Raw genomic sequence first — 12,385 nt, 5'->3', positions numbered from 1 at the left:
AAAGGAAAAAACAAGCCTGTTTTCCCAGCCTCTTCTTCCTCCTCTGGGTGGGGGTACACATCCGGGGCCCAGGGCTGGGTCCAAGGCTGGTCGACTAAACCGACAATTGAGTTTCACTTCCTGCCAACCTTCAGAGATGGGGGCAGGATGTCTGAGGGGTACGGTGATGGGGAGTGTCCAGCGTTAGAGAGTAAACAGGTCACATTAGGATTTCCCCTCATTGAGCAGGTCCATTAAAAGTTGTAGAAACCACTTTGAAGCAGTTCTGTCAAGAGTCATGCACGGTTCTGTATTCTCATCTCCTTTTCCTCTCTGAGGAAAGGGTACCAGATGGGCAGGGCTGAAGTACAATGGATGAGAGAAGATCAGGTGTGGGCTGGCAGGCTGGGGTGTAGTTCACTGGTCAGAATGGATGTCCAGCACAAGCTAGCTAGACCCTAGGTTCCATTCCCCAGCACCACACCCCCACCACAAGCAAGGGGAGGCAATGGCATGGGCGAACACACACACATACATACACACACACACACACATATACACACACACACACACATACACACACACACACACACACACACACACACACACACACACACACACGAGTGAGGGATTAGAAATATTGCCGGGCGGTGGTGGCGCATGCCTTTAATCCCAGCACTCAGGAGGCAAAGGCAGGTGGAGCTCTGTGAGTTCGAGGCCAGCCTGGGCTACAGAGCGAGTTCCAGGACAGCAGGGCTACATAAAGAAATCCTGTTTCCCTGCCCCCCCAAAAAAATTATTAGAACACTTGCAATAACTTGTAGTACATGCAAATAGTTTAAATGTGATTTTGAGACTTGAGTTGGACCCCAGGGAGAGAAATCAGAGTTCGGAGAATTGTAAAGAAGGCAATATGTGTAGTTGCAAAATTTTCTAAGGCTGAATTTAGTTAAGGTCCTTGTCAGCTTGTTTTTTATTTTATTTATTTATTTATATATTTATTTATATATATTTATCTATTTATCTATTTATTTATCTATCTATCTATCTATTTATTTATTTATTTATTTATTTATTTATTTATTTATTTATTTATTTATTTTTGAGATAGGGTTTCTAATTGTAGCCCTGGTTGTCCTGAAACTACCTCTACAGACCAGGCTGCCCTCGAAATTTGAGATCCATCTGTCTCTGCCTCCAGAGTACTGGGAGTAAAGGCGCCCGGCTCCTCCCCCTTATTTTTTAGTGGGACATGATGTGTACTGCTGAGGTAGTCACTAATATTTTCCTCTTCTCCTCAATTCGAGAGGCCCTGTTGGACATTCACCTAAGTCAGAGGGGGCAATAGAGGAAGGTGAAAGAGTTAAGGAAGGAAAATAAATTGGGGAAGGAGGGCAGAGTCGGACACCTGCGAAGAGCTGGCAGCGAGTACCTTCCGGGCTGCAGGGGAAACAAGTTTAACAGGACTCAGCCCCGGAGGAACTAAGTTGCCGAAGGCTGGGGAGTGGGGAGTTAGGGGGTGGGGCACGGGGGACACGGACACGACCCTTGGGGTTCGTTGGAAGAACGAGGCACCCACCGGGCAGGGCACAGCCTAACAAAGGGAGTGGCTAACACCGCACGTCCCGAGAGTGCGGAGGGTGGCCCTGCCCGCGGTCGGTCGCCAAAGCTGCTCCCAACGCACGCTGGGGCGCGGCTCATTAGAATACTAACTGGGTCCGCCCAGATGCCTTCACCCGGTGCCCTCCGACCCGGGAGGATCCGCGGCTGGGGAGCGGGGCGAGGAGCCACCGCGCGGCGGACTCTCGGGGGGCAGACCTGGCGAGGGCTGCCCGCCCACCGGTGTCATGGAAACCGCCGGCACCCCCGAGGCCACGGGGACAGGTGACCGACCCGCAGCGCCCCGTCTTTGCGCGCCCCTTCCGCAGGTCTCCGTCCCGGGTCATCGGCGTGCCAAGCCGACCCGCCCACCTTCCCAAGTGTTGGCCGGGGTTTTCACGTCCGTGCCCAGCCACGTCCGCGCGTCCCATGTATCCCCGGGACGTCTCTGCCCCGTGTCAGCCGTCGCCCTGGCGTTGGGTGCAGCCCAGGGCCCTGTCGGTGCCTTTCCTCTTTTGCCAGCCTTTGTACTGGGTGCCCGCGGGCCTTGGGCCATGCGAGCCCTAGTTTGGGGTTAGAAGTAGAGGGCTTATGCCGGAACTTCTCTTGGGAGCCCGGAGGACCGTTTTATATGCTTCAGGCGTTAAATGATGGTGTCGGTGGTAGTAAAAGCGCCCACGACTTTATAAACGGCTCTGAGCGTCTACCCTCCCTCTCCCTCCACCCGGGCCAGGGAAATGGTGCACTCTCTCTTTAAGATTAAAATGGTGGCTTGCTATGATGAGGACTCCACTTCCGGTGGGGAGGGGGCGGGACCCCAGCCCGCTCACGCCGGAAGTGGTTCTGGTTCTCAAGATGGCGACTCCCTATGTAACTGACGAGACCGGCGGTGAGTGCGGGGATCGCGGAGCCGCTTCTTTCGGGACGCGTGGGTTAGGGGTTCGGACTTGGAGAGGGGTTCGTGCCACGCCCATCCCGGGGCCCCTCCTTTGCCCCGCCCCCGGACCGCCTTCCCCATTCATTCCTGTGGGTTGTCACCTGCGCCCCCTTCTGGTCTCGTGTTTTGGGGGGTCTCTGCTTCCGGTCTCCCGAGCCCTGGGGGTCCTTCAATGTCCCCTGCTCCGGGACCCTTAGGAGCCTCGGCTGTTTCTAGCTGTGGGAGTTCATACCTTTCCAGGGTTCTCCAGCTTCACGGGCTCCCACACTATCAGTTCCCTCCAATTCCAGCCCTCTTCCCCCTCCCCCTTTCTTACTGTTATACCTGCTCTCTACCCTGCCCGTTTTCGTTCTTTTTCTCCAAGCTGTATCTGCTGAAGATCTCATTGCTACATAGTGCTTTCCTCACTCTTTGCCCCATCTTCATTTGTTGGGGGTCACTGAAGTCCAGAGGTACACGAAGGGAAGAGGAATTTAACTTTCAACTTGACTTTTCTCATTGATGGAGTTTTCCATCTAAAGTGAGAGAAAACGAACAGGAAAGTATCTACTGGCCTTTCTTTCAACATCTTTGACAATGAATAGAACCCCGTTATTCCGAACAGCTTGAGTAGAATTCCAGTCCAGCTGTCTGAAATGTTGGAAGTCTGTGTTTGTGTGTGAAACTGAGAATTAGTTTTCCAGATATTTTTGTCTTATTCTAATTGCCTTGTCTTTAGAATAGTGTGCACAACAGCAATACTGACCTGGAGATGGTCATATAGGCATGTGAAAGACTTGTAAAACGCAGTGCAAGCGCCTGGTTACTGTTTCTGTATCCCTCATTGTAGTCTTCACGTGTATTCACTGACTCTGGTGTTTCATAGAAGTGATCCTGTGAGTGTGCAGTGTGTGCATGGTGTGTTTAAAATGTGCCATGTATGCTTCTTGGTTTGCTTTACATGTTCCCTGTAGGTAGGCGTCCCACATTGTGGTACTTCTGCTACTGGTCCCTAGTCTTGCATTCAAAGAGTTTCCTTGTAGTCTCTACTCAGTAGGTCTTTAACTAGGAACTGGGTTTTTCTTTGTTGTGCGTTTTAAGACAGAGTCTCATTATGTACCTCTGACTGGCTTGGAACTCCCTCTACACACCAAACTGCCTCGGCCTCGCAGGTGATGGGATCAAAGGCATGCACCACTGTGCCATACCTTTAAATAGAAACTCCCCTCCCCACAACATGGTCTTACTATGTGGTCCTGGCTGCCTGCAGCTCACTGTGTAGACCAGGCTGGCCTTAAAGGCATAGAGCTCCTCCTGCCTCTGCCTCTCAAGTTGTGGAGTTAAAGGCACACATTGCCACTGCCATGATGGGCAATTTGCAGCTTTTTTTTTTTTTTTTTTTTTTTTTTGGTTTTTCGAGACAGGGTTTCTCTGTGTAGCTTTGCACCTTTCCTGGGACTCACTTGGTAGCCCAGGCTAGCCTTAAACTCACAGAGATCCGCCTGGCTCTGCCTCCCGAGTGCTGGGATTAAAGGCGTGCGCCACCACCGCCCGGCAATTTGCAGCTTTTGATGTGTACCTTAGTATTCTTTTTATCCACATAACTCATCTGGCCCTTCCCTGCCACCAGAGGTGTTTTCTGTTTTCTGTGACTATGTACAAGAAAAAAAGGTATAAACTGCTCTTTTGTTTTCCTCCTACTTCCTGCTGTTCCTGTGACCCTTGTGTAATGTGTTACCTTGCAATTACAGTGGTTCCTATAAAGTTCCTGTAAAACCACAGTGTTCCTATCTACTGCCCACAAATTATGTTTTGTTTTGTTTAGACTTATTTTATGTGTGTGAGTGCTTTGCCTGTGTGTGTGTCTGTGCACCATTTGTGTGCTTGGTGCCCACAGAAATCAGAAGAGGTATCAGATCTCCTGGAACTGGAGTTAGAGTTGTAAGCCACTGTATTGGTGCTGGGAATCGAACCCAGGTCCTTAGGTCCTCTGCCAGAGCCACTCTTAGTCCCTGATCCATCTCTCTAGCCCTTTTGTTTTATTTTGTTGTTATCTGTCTCTAGCACCTTGGGAATACTCTGAACTCCCTAGTTCCTGAGCACGAGATCATTGACATACCTTTGTATTTTCAGCTACACCTCAGGATTACTACAACCTGGACCTCATCTGTGACACTACTTTCCTTTCAGGTATTCCCCTTCACTTTAGCTTCTTTACCAGTCACCATATTGACTGTCTCAAATCCACAGAGGCAGCTTTTTGCCCTCTTTAGGTTTTCTGGTTCCATGTGTGTGAGAATGTGTGTACCTGCTTGTGTGCACGTGCATGTGTGGGTACAGGTCCACATGCATGTGGAGGCCAGATGGTGATACTAGGCGTCTTCCTCCACCCCTCCCCACCTTATATCTCAGGCATTATCTTTCACTGTAACCCAGAGTGTGGTGATTTAGCTAGTCTAGCAAGACAGTTTGCTCCTGGGATCCTGTCTCTATCTCCCAAGTGCTGGGATTATAGTCATACCACCAGCCCACAGCATGAATGTGGATGCTGGCAATCCAATTCTGGTCCTTACATTAGAGTGGCAAATGCTTTACCCTCTGAGCCATTTCTTTAGCCCCCTCTTTATCATTTTTGTTTGTTTATTTTTTGGCATTTTTGGCTTTTTGAGGCAAAGTCTCTTGCAGTCCAGGCTGGCCTTGAACTCCTGTCCTCCCTGTTCCCACCTAAGCCTGCGTTACAGACATCAGTTCACTACTGCACATGACTGTCTTTATCCATCAACTCTTTTCTTGGTTTCTGATTTTAGTCTGTAACATATTGCTAGAAAAGAAAAAACTCAGTTTAAGATTCAGATTCAATACAGCGTTAACTCCTGTCAGTATCACAGCTTTTTGCCAGTTCTTGCTTTCTGGTGTCCTAACTTCTCCCATGGCTAGTTCACCAGCTTTTTTCCAGACCTCTGTCACTATGCCTTTAATTCTTCCTTTGTGCCCCAAACCCTCACTTTCTGTGTCATTAAAGAATGAAGGCCTGTGGTTTCTGTCTCTCTCTGAGTCACGGGCAAGTGTTTGTCCTCTTTCCTCTCTCTCCTGCCTTCCATCAAGGCCTCGCTGTGTAGCCAGCCCAGTCCGCCCTCAACTTCATGACTTCATGGCGGTCCTCGTGCCTCAGCCTCATGAGCAATGTGAAGTTGTCGTTGTTGTTGTTTATTTTTTTGAGACAGGGTTTCTCTGTGTAGCTCTGGCTGTCCTGGAACTCACTCTGTAGCCCAGGCTGGCCGTGAACTCACAGAGATCCGCCTGGCTCTGCCTCCCGAGTGCTGGGATTAAAGGCGTGTGCCACCACCGCCCAGGGGAGCACTGTGATTGTAGGCATGAGTTGCCACTGTTGAAATCCATGTCTTGAACATGAGGTCTCTCTCACCTGTTGTTTCTAGTCCCTCACTGCTTAATCTGCTGCTCGTCTGCCATTGCTCTTCCGGCACAGTCCCTCTCCTGAGCTGCTTGTGTCTTTGTTCTCTAACGCTGAGTGTCTCACTTTTGGATATACCGTCACATTCCATATTTGACTTTTCTAATCTTTCCACTGTTATTTCTCTCTCTTAAGGCTTTGTCTAGATGTTATTTATTCTGTAACAGTGAGATGGTATAGACTTTATATTGGTTTTTAGAACAGTTGAGAAGATGCTACAAAGAATTCCTGTATACCTGGTGCCTTTCCCTTTTACTGCCATCGTACATTGTTAAAGTACATTTCTCACAGTTAACTAATCAGCATCACTACATTATTAGTAACTAATGTCATATGTTGTTCAAGCTAGGCATGGTGGTTCATAACCTGGATTCCCAGCACTTGGGAGGCAGAGATAGGAGAATTGCTACAGTTTGAGGCCAGCCCAGGTTACATGGACCTTGTCTCAAAAAACAAGCAAGCCAGGTTTTGAAACTTCCTTAAGCTGGAGGCGGTGGTCCACCCCTTTAATCCCAGCACTCGGGAGGCAGAGGCAGGCGGATTTCTGAATTTGAGGCCAGCCTGGTCTACAGAGCAAGTTCAGGACAGCCAGGGACACACAGAGAAACTCTATCTTGAAAAAAACAAACAACAACAAAAATCCTCTGCCTGGTCTACATAATGAGTTCCAGGACAGCCAGAGCTAAGTATGGAGACCTGATCTCATAAAAAAAAAAAAAAAAAAAAAAAAAAAAAAGGAAGTTTCTTTTTCTGATTCAGGATCTCATCTAGCATATAGGTCTCATGTCTCCTAATGTCAGTTTCTCAGACTTTACTTGCCCTCAATCGTTTTGATGGGCTTTTTAGGATATTTTTCTGGGGGGTGGGTACTTGGGTATGAGTGTGTATTGTATATATGCACATATGTGCCTATTCGTGATTTCAGAGGCCAGAGGAAGCCAGCTGGTGTCCTGTTCTACCTCAGCCAAGTTCCCTTGAGACAGGGTCTCTCACTGAGCCTGGAGCAAGCCTCAGCAGTCTTCCATTTCTGCCCATATGGTACGGGCTCACAGGTGCATATGGCCACACCTGGCTTTTTACTTGCGCACTGGTGATTTTTTAAAGATTATTTTATCATGTTTATGAGTGTGTTTATGAGTGTCTTGCCAATATATATGTGTGTGCCTGATGCATGGGTCAGAAGATACAGATGGCTATGAGCTGCCGCCTGGGTCCTTTGGAAGATCAACAAATGCTCTTAACTCTTGAGCCAATTCTCCAACCCAAGTGGTGTTCAGGGTTTTAACTCAAGTCTTTATGCTTGCGCAGCAGTGCATTTACCCAGAGCCACTCTCCCCAGCAGGTTTTAGCAATGTTAAGCACATATTTTGAAGACTACCCTTCTATTGGAATTTATTTCTCCACCATCCCCAGTTCTATGTCCTCTGTGTTTTTTTATACACACACACACAAAACTACACGCACGCACGCATGCGCATTCCAGGTTTGTCTGAACTCTAGATCCACCTTTCCTCAGCGTCTTGAGTACTAGGATTCCAGGTGTATGTCACCCTCCCCAACTGTTGGATGTTTCCATCATGATTAGCTTTAGATTAGGTGTTTTTTGGAAGAAGACCATAGGATGCATACCTCCCACCCTGTGTGTAGTAACACTGATAGCTGTCTGAAGTAGTGTTCATAAGGTCTTCCCACTGTAAAAATTCACCTTTCCTCATTAAATTTTTTATTTATTTTTATGGGTGTTTTGTGTGCATGTATGTCTGTCCATCACATGTGTGCTTGGTACCCATTGAGGCCAGAAAAGGGCATCAGACCCTCTGGAACTGGAGTTAGAGTTGTCAGCTGCTTTGTGGGTACTGGGAATTGAACCTGGTCCTTTGGAAGAGTAGTACTTACCAGCTCTCCAGCCCCCCCCCCCCCACACATACCTTAATTTATATTTTATGAGGGCAGTCTCTTAGGAGCCCAGGTAAAGAGTGGATGTTAGTCTTTCCTTTTAAGGCAGATTATTTGGAGTTTCTTCCTAACATCTTTATTTCTATTTTTTGTTTTGTTTTTGTGTTTTGTTTGTTTGTTTGTTTTCGGCTTTTTGAGGTAGGGTCTCATTTGGTAGACCAGGTTATCCTGGAATTCACTATGTAGCTCAGATTATCCTTGAATTCACAGCAGTTCTCCTGTTTCAGCTTTCCAGCTGCTAGATTTATAGGTATGATTCTCCACACACAGCATCTCGTAGCAAGTCTTTCTCTGTCATATCAGCCAGCTCCCAAATCACAACATGGAGACTTATTATTATAAATGCTTGGCCGATAGCTTAGGCTTGTTTCTAACTAGCTCTTATAACTTAGATTAACCCACTTCTATTAATCTGTGTGCTGCCACGTGACTCATGGCTGTTACCTCTCCTCCTGCATGTCTTGCCTGCTCTCTCTCTCCATGTCTCCCCTCGACTCCGCCTTTCTTCCCAGCATCCTCTGTGCCTGGAAATCCTGCCTACCTATTGGCCATTCAGCTTTTTATTAAACCAGTCAGAGTGACATATTTTTACAGTATACAAAAACTATTCCACATTTCCCCCTTTTTATCTAAATAAAAAGAAAAGATTTTAACTCTAACACAGTAAAACTATATACAATAAGAACAATTAGCCGGGCAGTGGTGGTGCACGCCTTTAATCCCAGCACTCGGGAGGCAGAGCCAGGCGGATCTCTGTGAGTTCAAGGCCAGCCTGGGCTACCAAGTGAGTTCCAGGAAAAGGCGCAAAGCTACACAGAGAAACCCTGTCTCGAAAAACCAAAAATAAAATAAAATAAAAAAATAAGGTGGGCCGGGTGGTGGTGGCACACACCTTTAATCCCAGCACTTGGGAGGTAGAGGCTAGCCTGGTCTACACAGTGAGTTCCAGGACAGCCAAGGCTACACAGAGAAACCCTGTCTCCAAAAAAAACCAACCAAACAAAAGAGCAATTATTAGGTAAGAATTACATTTACAATGTCCAGTCCATTTGTATTTGGCAAATTCAGAGAACATACTCTAAATTATTAATCCCATCTTGGTGAGTCCAAAGCTCTGTACCTAATTTACCTTCTATCATAACTAAGGAAAACTATTACTATAACTGTCTAGTCTTCAACTTCATCAAAGATCCCCAGAAGCATATAATATTATCTGAGTAAACAGAAAGTACAGAGCAAGCAACTTCCAAAACTACAAGAATTGACAGAAACAGCTGGCTGCCTGGATAGTCACCCAAGATTCTTTTGCAACATTGGGGACATCATCCTCAACCTACAGGCCTAGAGTATCTGACAGACATTTTATGAAACAGGAATTTTGAAGGACTGTCCCACCTGGTCTTAGAAAGTTCAGCAGTCACTTTCCTGTGTGTCCTGTAGAATGTGTGGCAGACTTTTCTATGAAGCATGAGTTTTGAAGGACTGTTCTGCTTTATCTTGGCAAAGTTCCACAGTCTTTTTCCTTTGTGTCCTGCTTGTCTAGTTTGTACAGCACACTGTCAGCAGTCAAGACAAGAACAGTTTCTTTGCCCAGTGGCTAACTTTGCCACAGTGAAAGCAAACTCCTTATGGAGTTTCTTCAATGCCCATCATCTTCTCTGAAGTAAATTGGTGCTGCTAGGAGCAGATATGTCTCATTGTTATGAAAAGCCCTATGTTAACAAAACATTTTAAATGCCATATTCTCTAGGTCTTTGAAGTGTTTGAAGACCATTTATCTATCTAAAATATATCTCTGTTTGACCTTGAAAACATACTGACTACAAGTTTGATTTGGTGACTAACTACTAATGTGCATTTTTATCTCATTATTTTTATATTACATCCCTCCTTTTTCCCTTTTGAAAGAGATCCCTGAATCTAACTCCTTTGTTCAGCTTTCTTTCTGACCAGGACCAATAACAGCTTGTACCCAACCCCTTAATGACAAACATCAGTAACCCACCAAATGACCAAAAACCACCCATCCCACCTCTTGGGAATGTGGGTATTATGTTCTCTAGACTGCTTCCTGTTGTCTGGGGGCACTGGCATCTTGGGGGACCCTGGGAAAACTGGGATAATGTTCAAGTCCTGGGAGAGTTAGCTGTGTCTAGTCTTGGTGTGATGGGAAAATGTAGAGCTTATCTAAAGTCTGGCTGAAGTAGTCTGTGAGGCTGGATCATCTCAGCCGGCAGCCTTGAAGCTGTTCTGGATACAGAACTCTGAGGAAACTGCAGCAGACACACTGTGAGAGGCTGGATCACTGGGCCACCCATTTCCATTGGTGTTTGGTCCCCTTGCTCTGAAAACACATAAACTTTCAAAGGTAACATACGTATCTGCATTAGCACAAGTATGGACTGTGCAGTGTACGCAAGCCAGCCAAAGATGATTTTTTGTTTTATGATTGAGCATGTAAAATATATGTCACCTGCCTTCTGTTTTTTGTTTGTTTTAAGGTTTATTTCTTTATGTCTGTGACCAGGATTTCTAGAGGGTCTTCCCTGATCAAATCTGATCTCTATCAGCCTTGAATAAACCACAGCCTTTCATTTTCTGTGGAAACAAAAGCATAACCTCTTCCCCAACATAACATATTTTGACTTTCATTTTGAAATTAAGACATTTTAGAAATATAGGTTGGTGTAACTTAGTAGTTTTTATTTCCAGTGTCTCTCAGCAGCTGTTGTTTGCTCATCAGCAATCAAAACATTCAAAGTCAGTACAACACCATACAGGATCCAGACTCCCTGTGTAGTTCTGATCTCCACATGGCTTATTCATTTTCTTTTTCTTTTTTACTCTCTTTAAAGACTTTATTATTTTTAAACTTTTTTTATGGCTGTCTATATCCCTTTTTTCCCTAAGCCTAAAGATATTTTTTTAAACACACTGTAACCTGTTTAGAGGTTTTTTCCTTTTGAATCTGCTTTACTGCGTATCTGTAACCTTTTCTGTCTGCGTGGGCAAATTCTTAAACAGCTGCACAGCTTAGCTCATTTCATGCTGGTGGCTCAGGCCCACAGGCAGCAGCATCTCCCTACCACAGCCTTTGTGAGCTAGGCACACTGGTGAACACCTTTAATCCCAGCACTCTGGAAGCAGAGACAGGCAGATCTCTGTGAGTTCAAGGCCAGCCTGGTCTACAGAGTCAGTTCCAGGACAGCCAGGGCTGTTATACAGAGAAACCCTGTCTCAAAAAAACAAACAACAACAACAGAAAAGCCCAGACAATTGCAGTCATGGGGGAAATGGTTTATTCAGGGCCACAGTTCAAGAGTGCAGTCCATCATGGTAAGGAAGCCCTGGGGATGGAGCTTGTCCAGAGTTAGGATGCAGAGAACAGTGAAGGGTGGTACTCAGCCAGCTTTCTTCTGTGCGGTCCAGAGTCCCAGCCTGGGGAACGGTATTATCTACTTTTAGGATAATAGGTCTTCCCATCTTAATGTAATCGAGAAAATCCTTTACAGCAGTGGTTCTCAACCTTCCCAATGCTATGACCCTTGAATACAGTTCCTCATGTTATAGTGACCTCCTCCATAAATTATTATTGTTACTACTTCATAACTGTGATTTTGCTACCGTTATGAATCAAAATGTTTTCCATTGGGCGACCCCTGTGAAAGGGTCGTTAGACCACCCCCAAAAAGGGGATCAAGACCCACAGATTGAGAACCGCTGCTTTACAGGCTTAGCCAAAGACTAACTTAGAGGCTTGCTCTAGGTCATCCTCAGCTGCATAACAAGATTGAGGCCAACCTGGGCCACATAAGATCCTGTCTCAAGATAAAAGACACTGTTCTGTAACATGAGCACAGTCTCCTCCCCCTGCTCTGTTTTAGATGAGGTCTCTTTAAGTCAAGCTGGACTTGAACTCATGGCAGTCTTCTTTCTTCAGCTTCCTGAGTGCTGGAATTTCAGTCCTGAGCCACTCTGCCAGATTTAGTCAGGGTTAATGGCACACAGCTTTAATCCCAGCACTCTGGAGTCGAAGGCAGGTGGGTCTTGGTGATTTCTATGTCAGCCAGGGCTACACAGTGTGATGTTATCACAAATAAAATAAAAATAGACTTGTTGAAGACCGTGTGCTTAGCTTGTAAGTGGTGATTCTGTCTACTTGCTGTCTTGGAGTCAACCGTACATGATGTGAAATTGCTGGTGTGATGCCGTCATCAACTCTTTGTTTGCCTGACTTGTCTATGTCCTCTTAATTAAAAAATTATTTTTATTGGTTTGTTGTATATTCGAGATTGGGTCTTACATAGATAGCCAAGTCTGGCTTCAGCTCCTGGTCCTCTTACCTCAAATACCGCTTGTATGCTAGGATTACAGGCATGTATTGCCATGGCCAGTGTATGCAGTGCTGGTTGTTAACATTTGAGGCAAGCGTTCCACCAACTGAGGTAATGTCTCCATCCCGT

At 46.1% G+C, this 12,385-nt stretch overlaps 1 protein-coding gene across 6 annotated transcripts in view; it reads left to right on the top strand.

Moving 5' to 3' along the window:
- Positions 1-1,715: 1,715 nt before the first annotated feature.
- The window catches only part of Pym1 (PYM homolog 1, exon junction complex associated factor), a 29,035-nt gene continuing 18,365 nt past the window's right edge, over positions 1,716-12,385 (top strand). The window contains exons 1-3 of one of the 6 annotated variants that reach the window (XR_009375054.1): positions 1,887-2,467; positions 4,628-4,684; positions 6,892-7,018. Coding sequence is in view for 4 of the 6 variants with exons in the window: in XM_059245283.1 (XP_059101266.1) it covers positions 2,356-2,467; positions 4,628-4,684 (169 nt within the window). In the remaining 2 variants the exon portion in view is untranslated. Of the gene's footprint in view, positions 1,864-1,886; positions 2,468-4,627; positions 4,685-6,891; positions 7,019-12,385 lie in introns of those variants that run through there. The other 5 variants (XR_009375053.1, XM_059245285.1, XM_059245283.1 and 2 more) reach the window with 5 other exon arrangements.

This window comes from Peromyscus eremicus, chromosome 18, assembly GCF_949786415.1.
Source record: "Peromyscus eremicus chromosome 18, PerEre_H2_v1, whole genome shotgun sequence".
NCBI classification, from domain to species: Eukaryota; Metazoa; Chordata; class Mammalia; order Rodentia; family Cricetidae; genus Peromyscus; species Peromyscus eremicus.
This window is presented reverse-complemented; position numbering and strand designations above follow the sequence as displayed.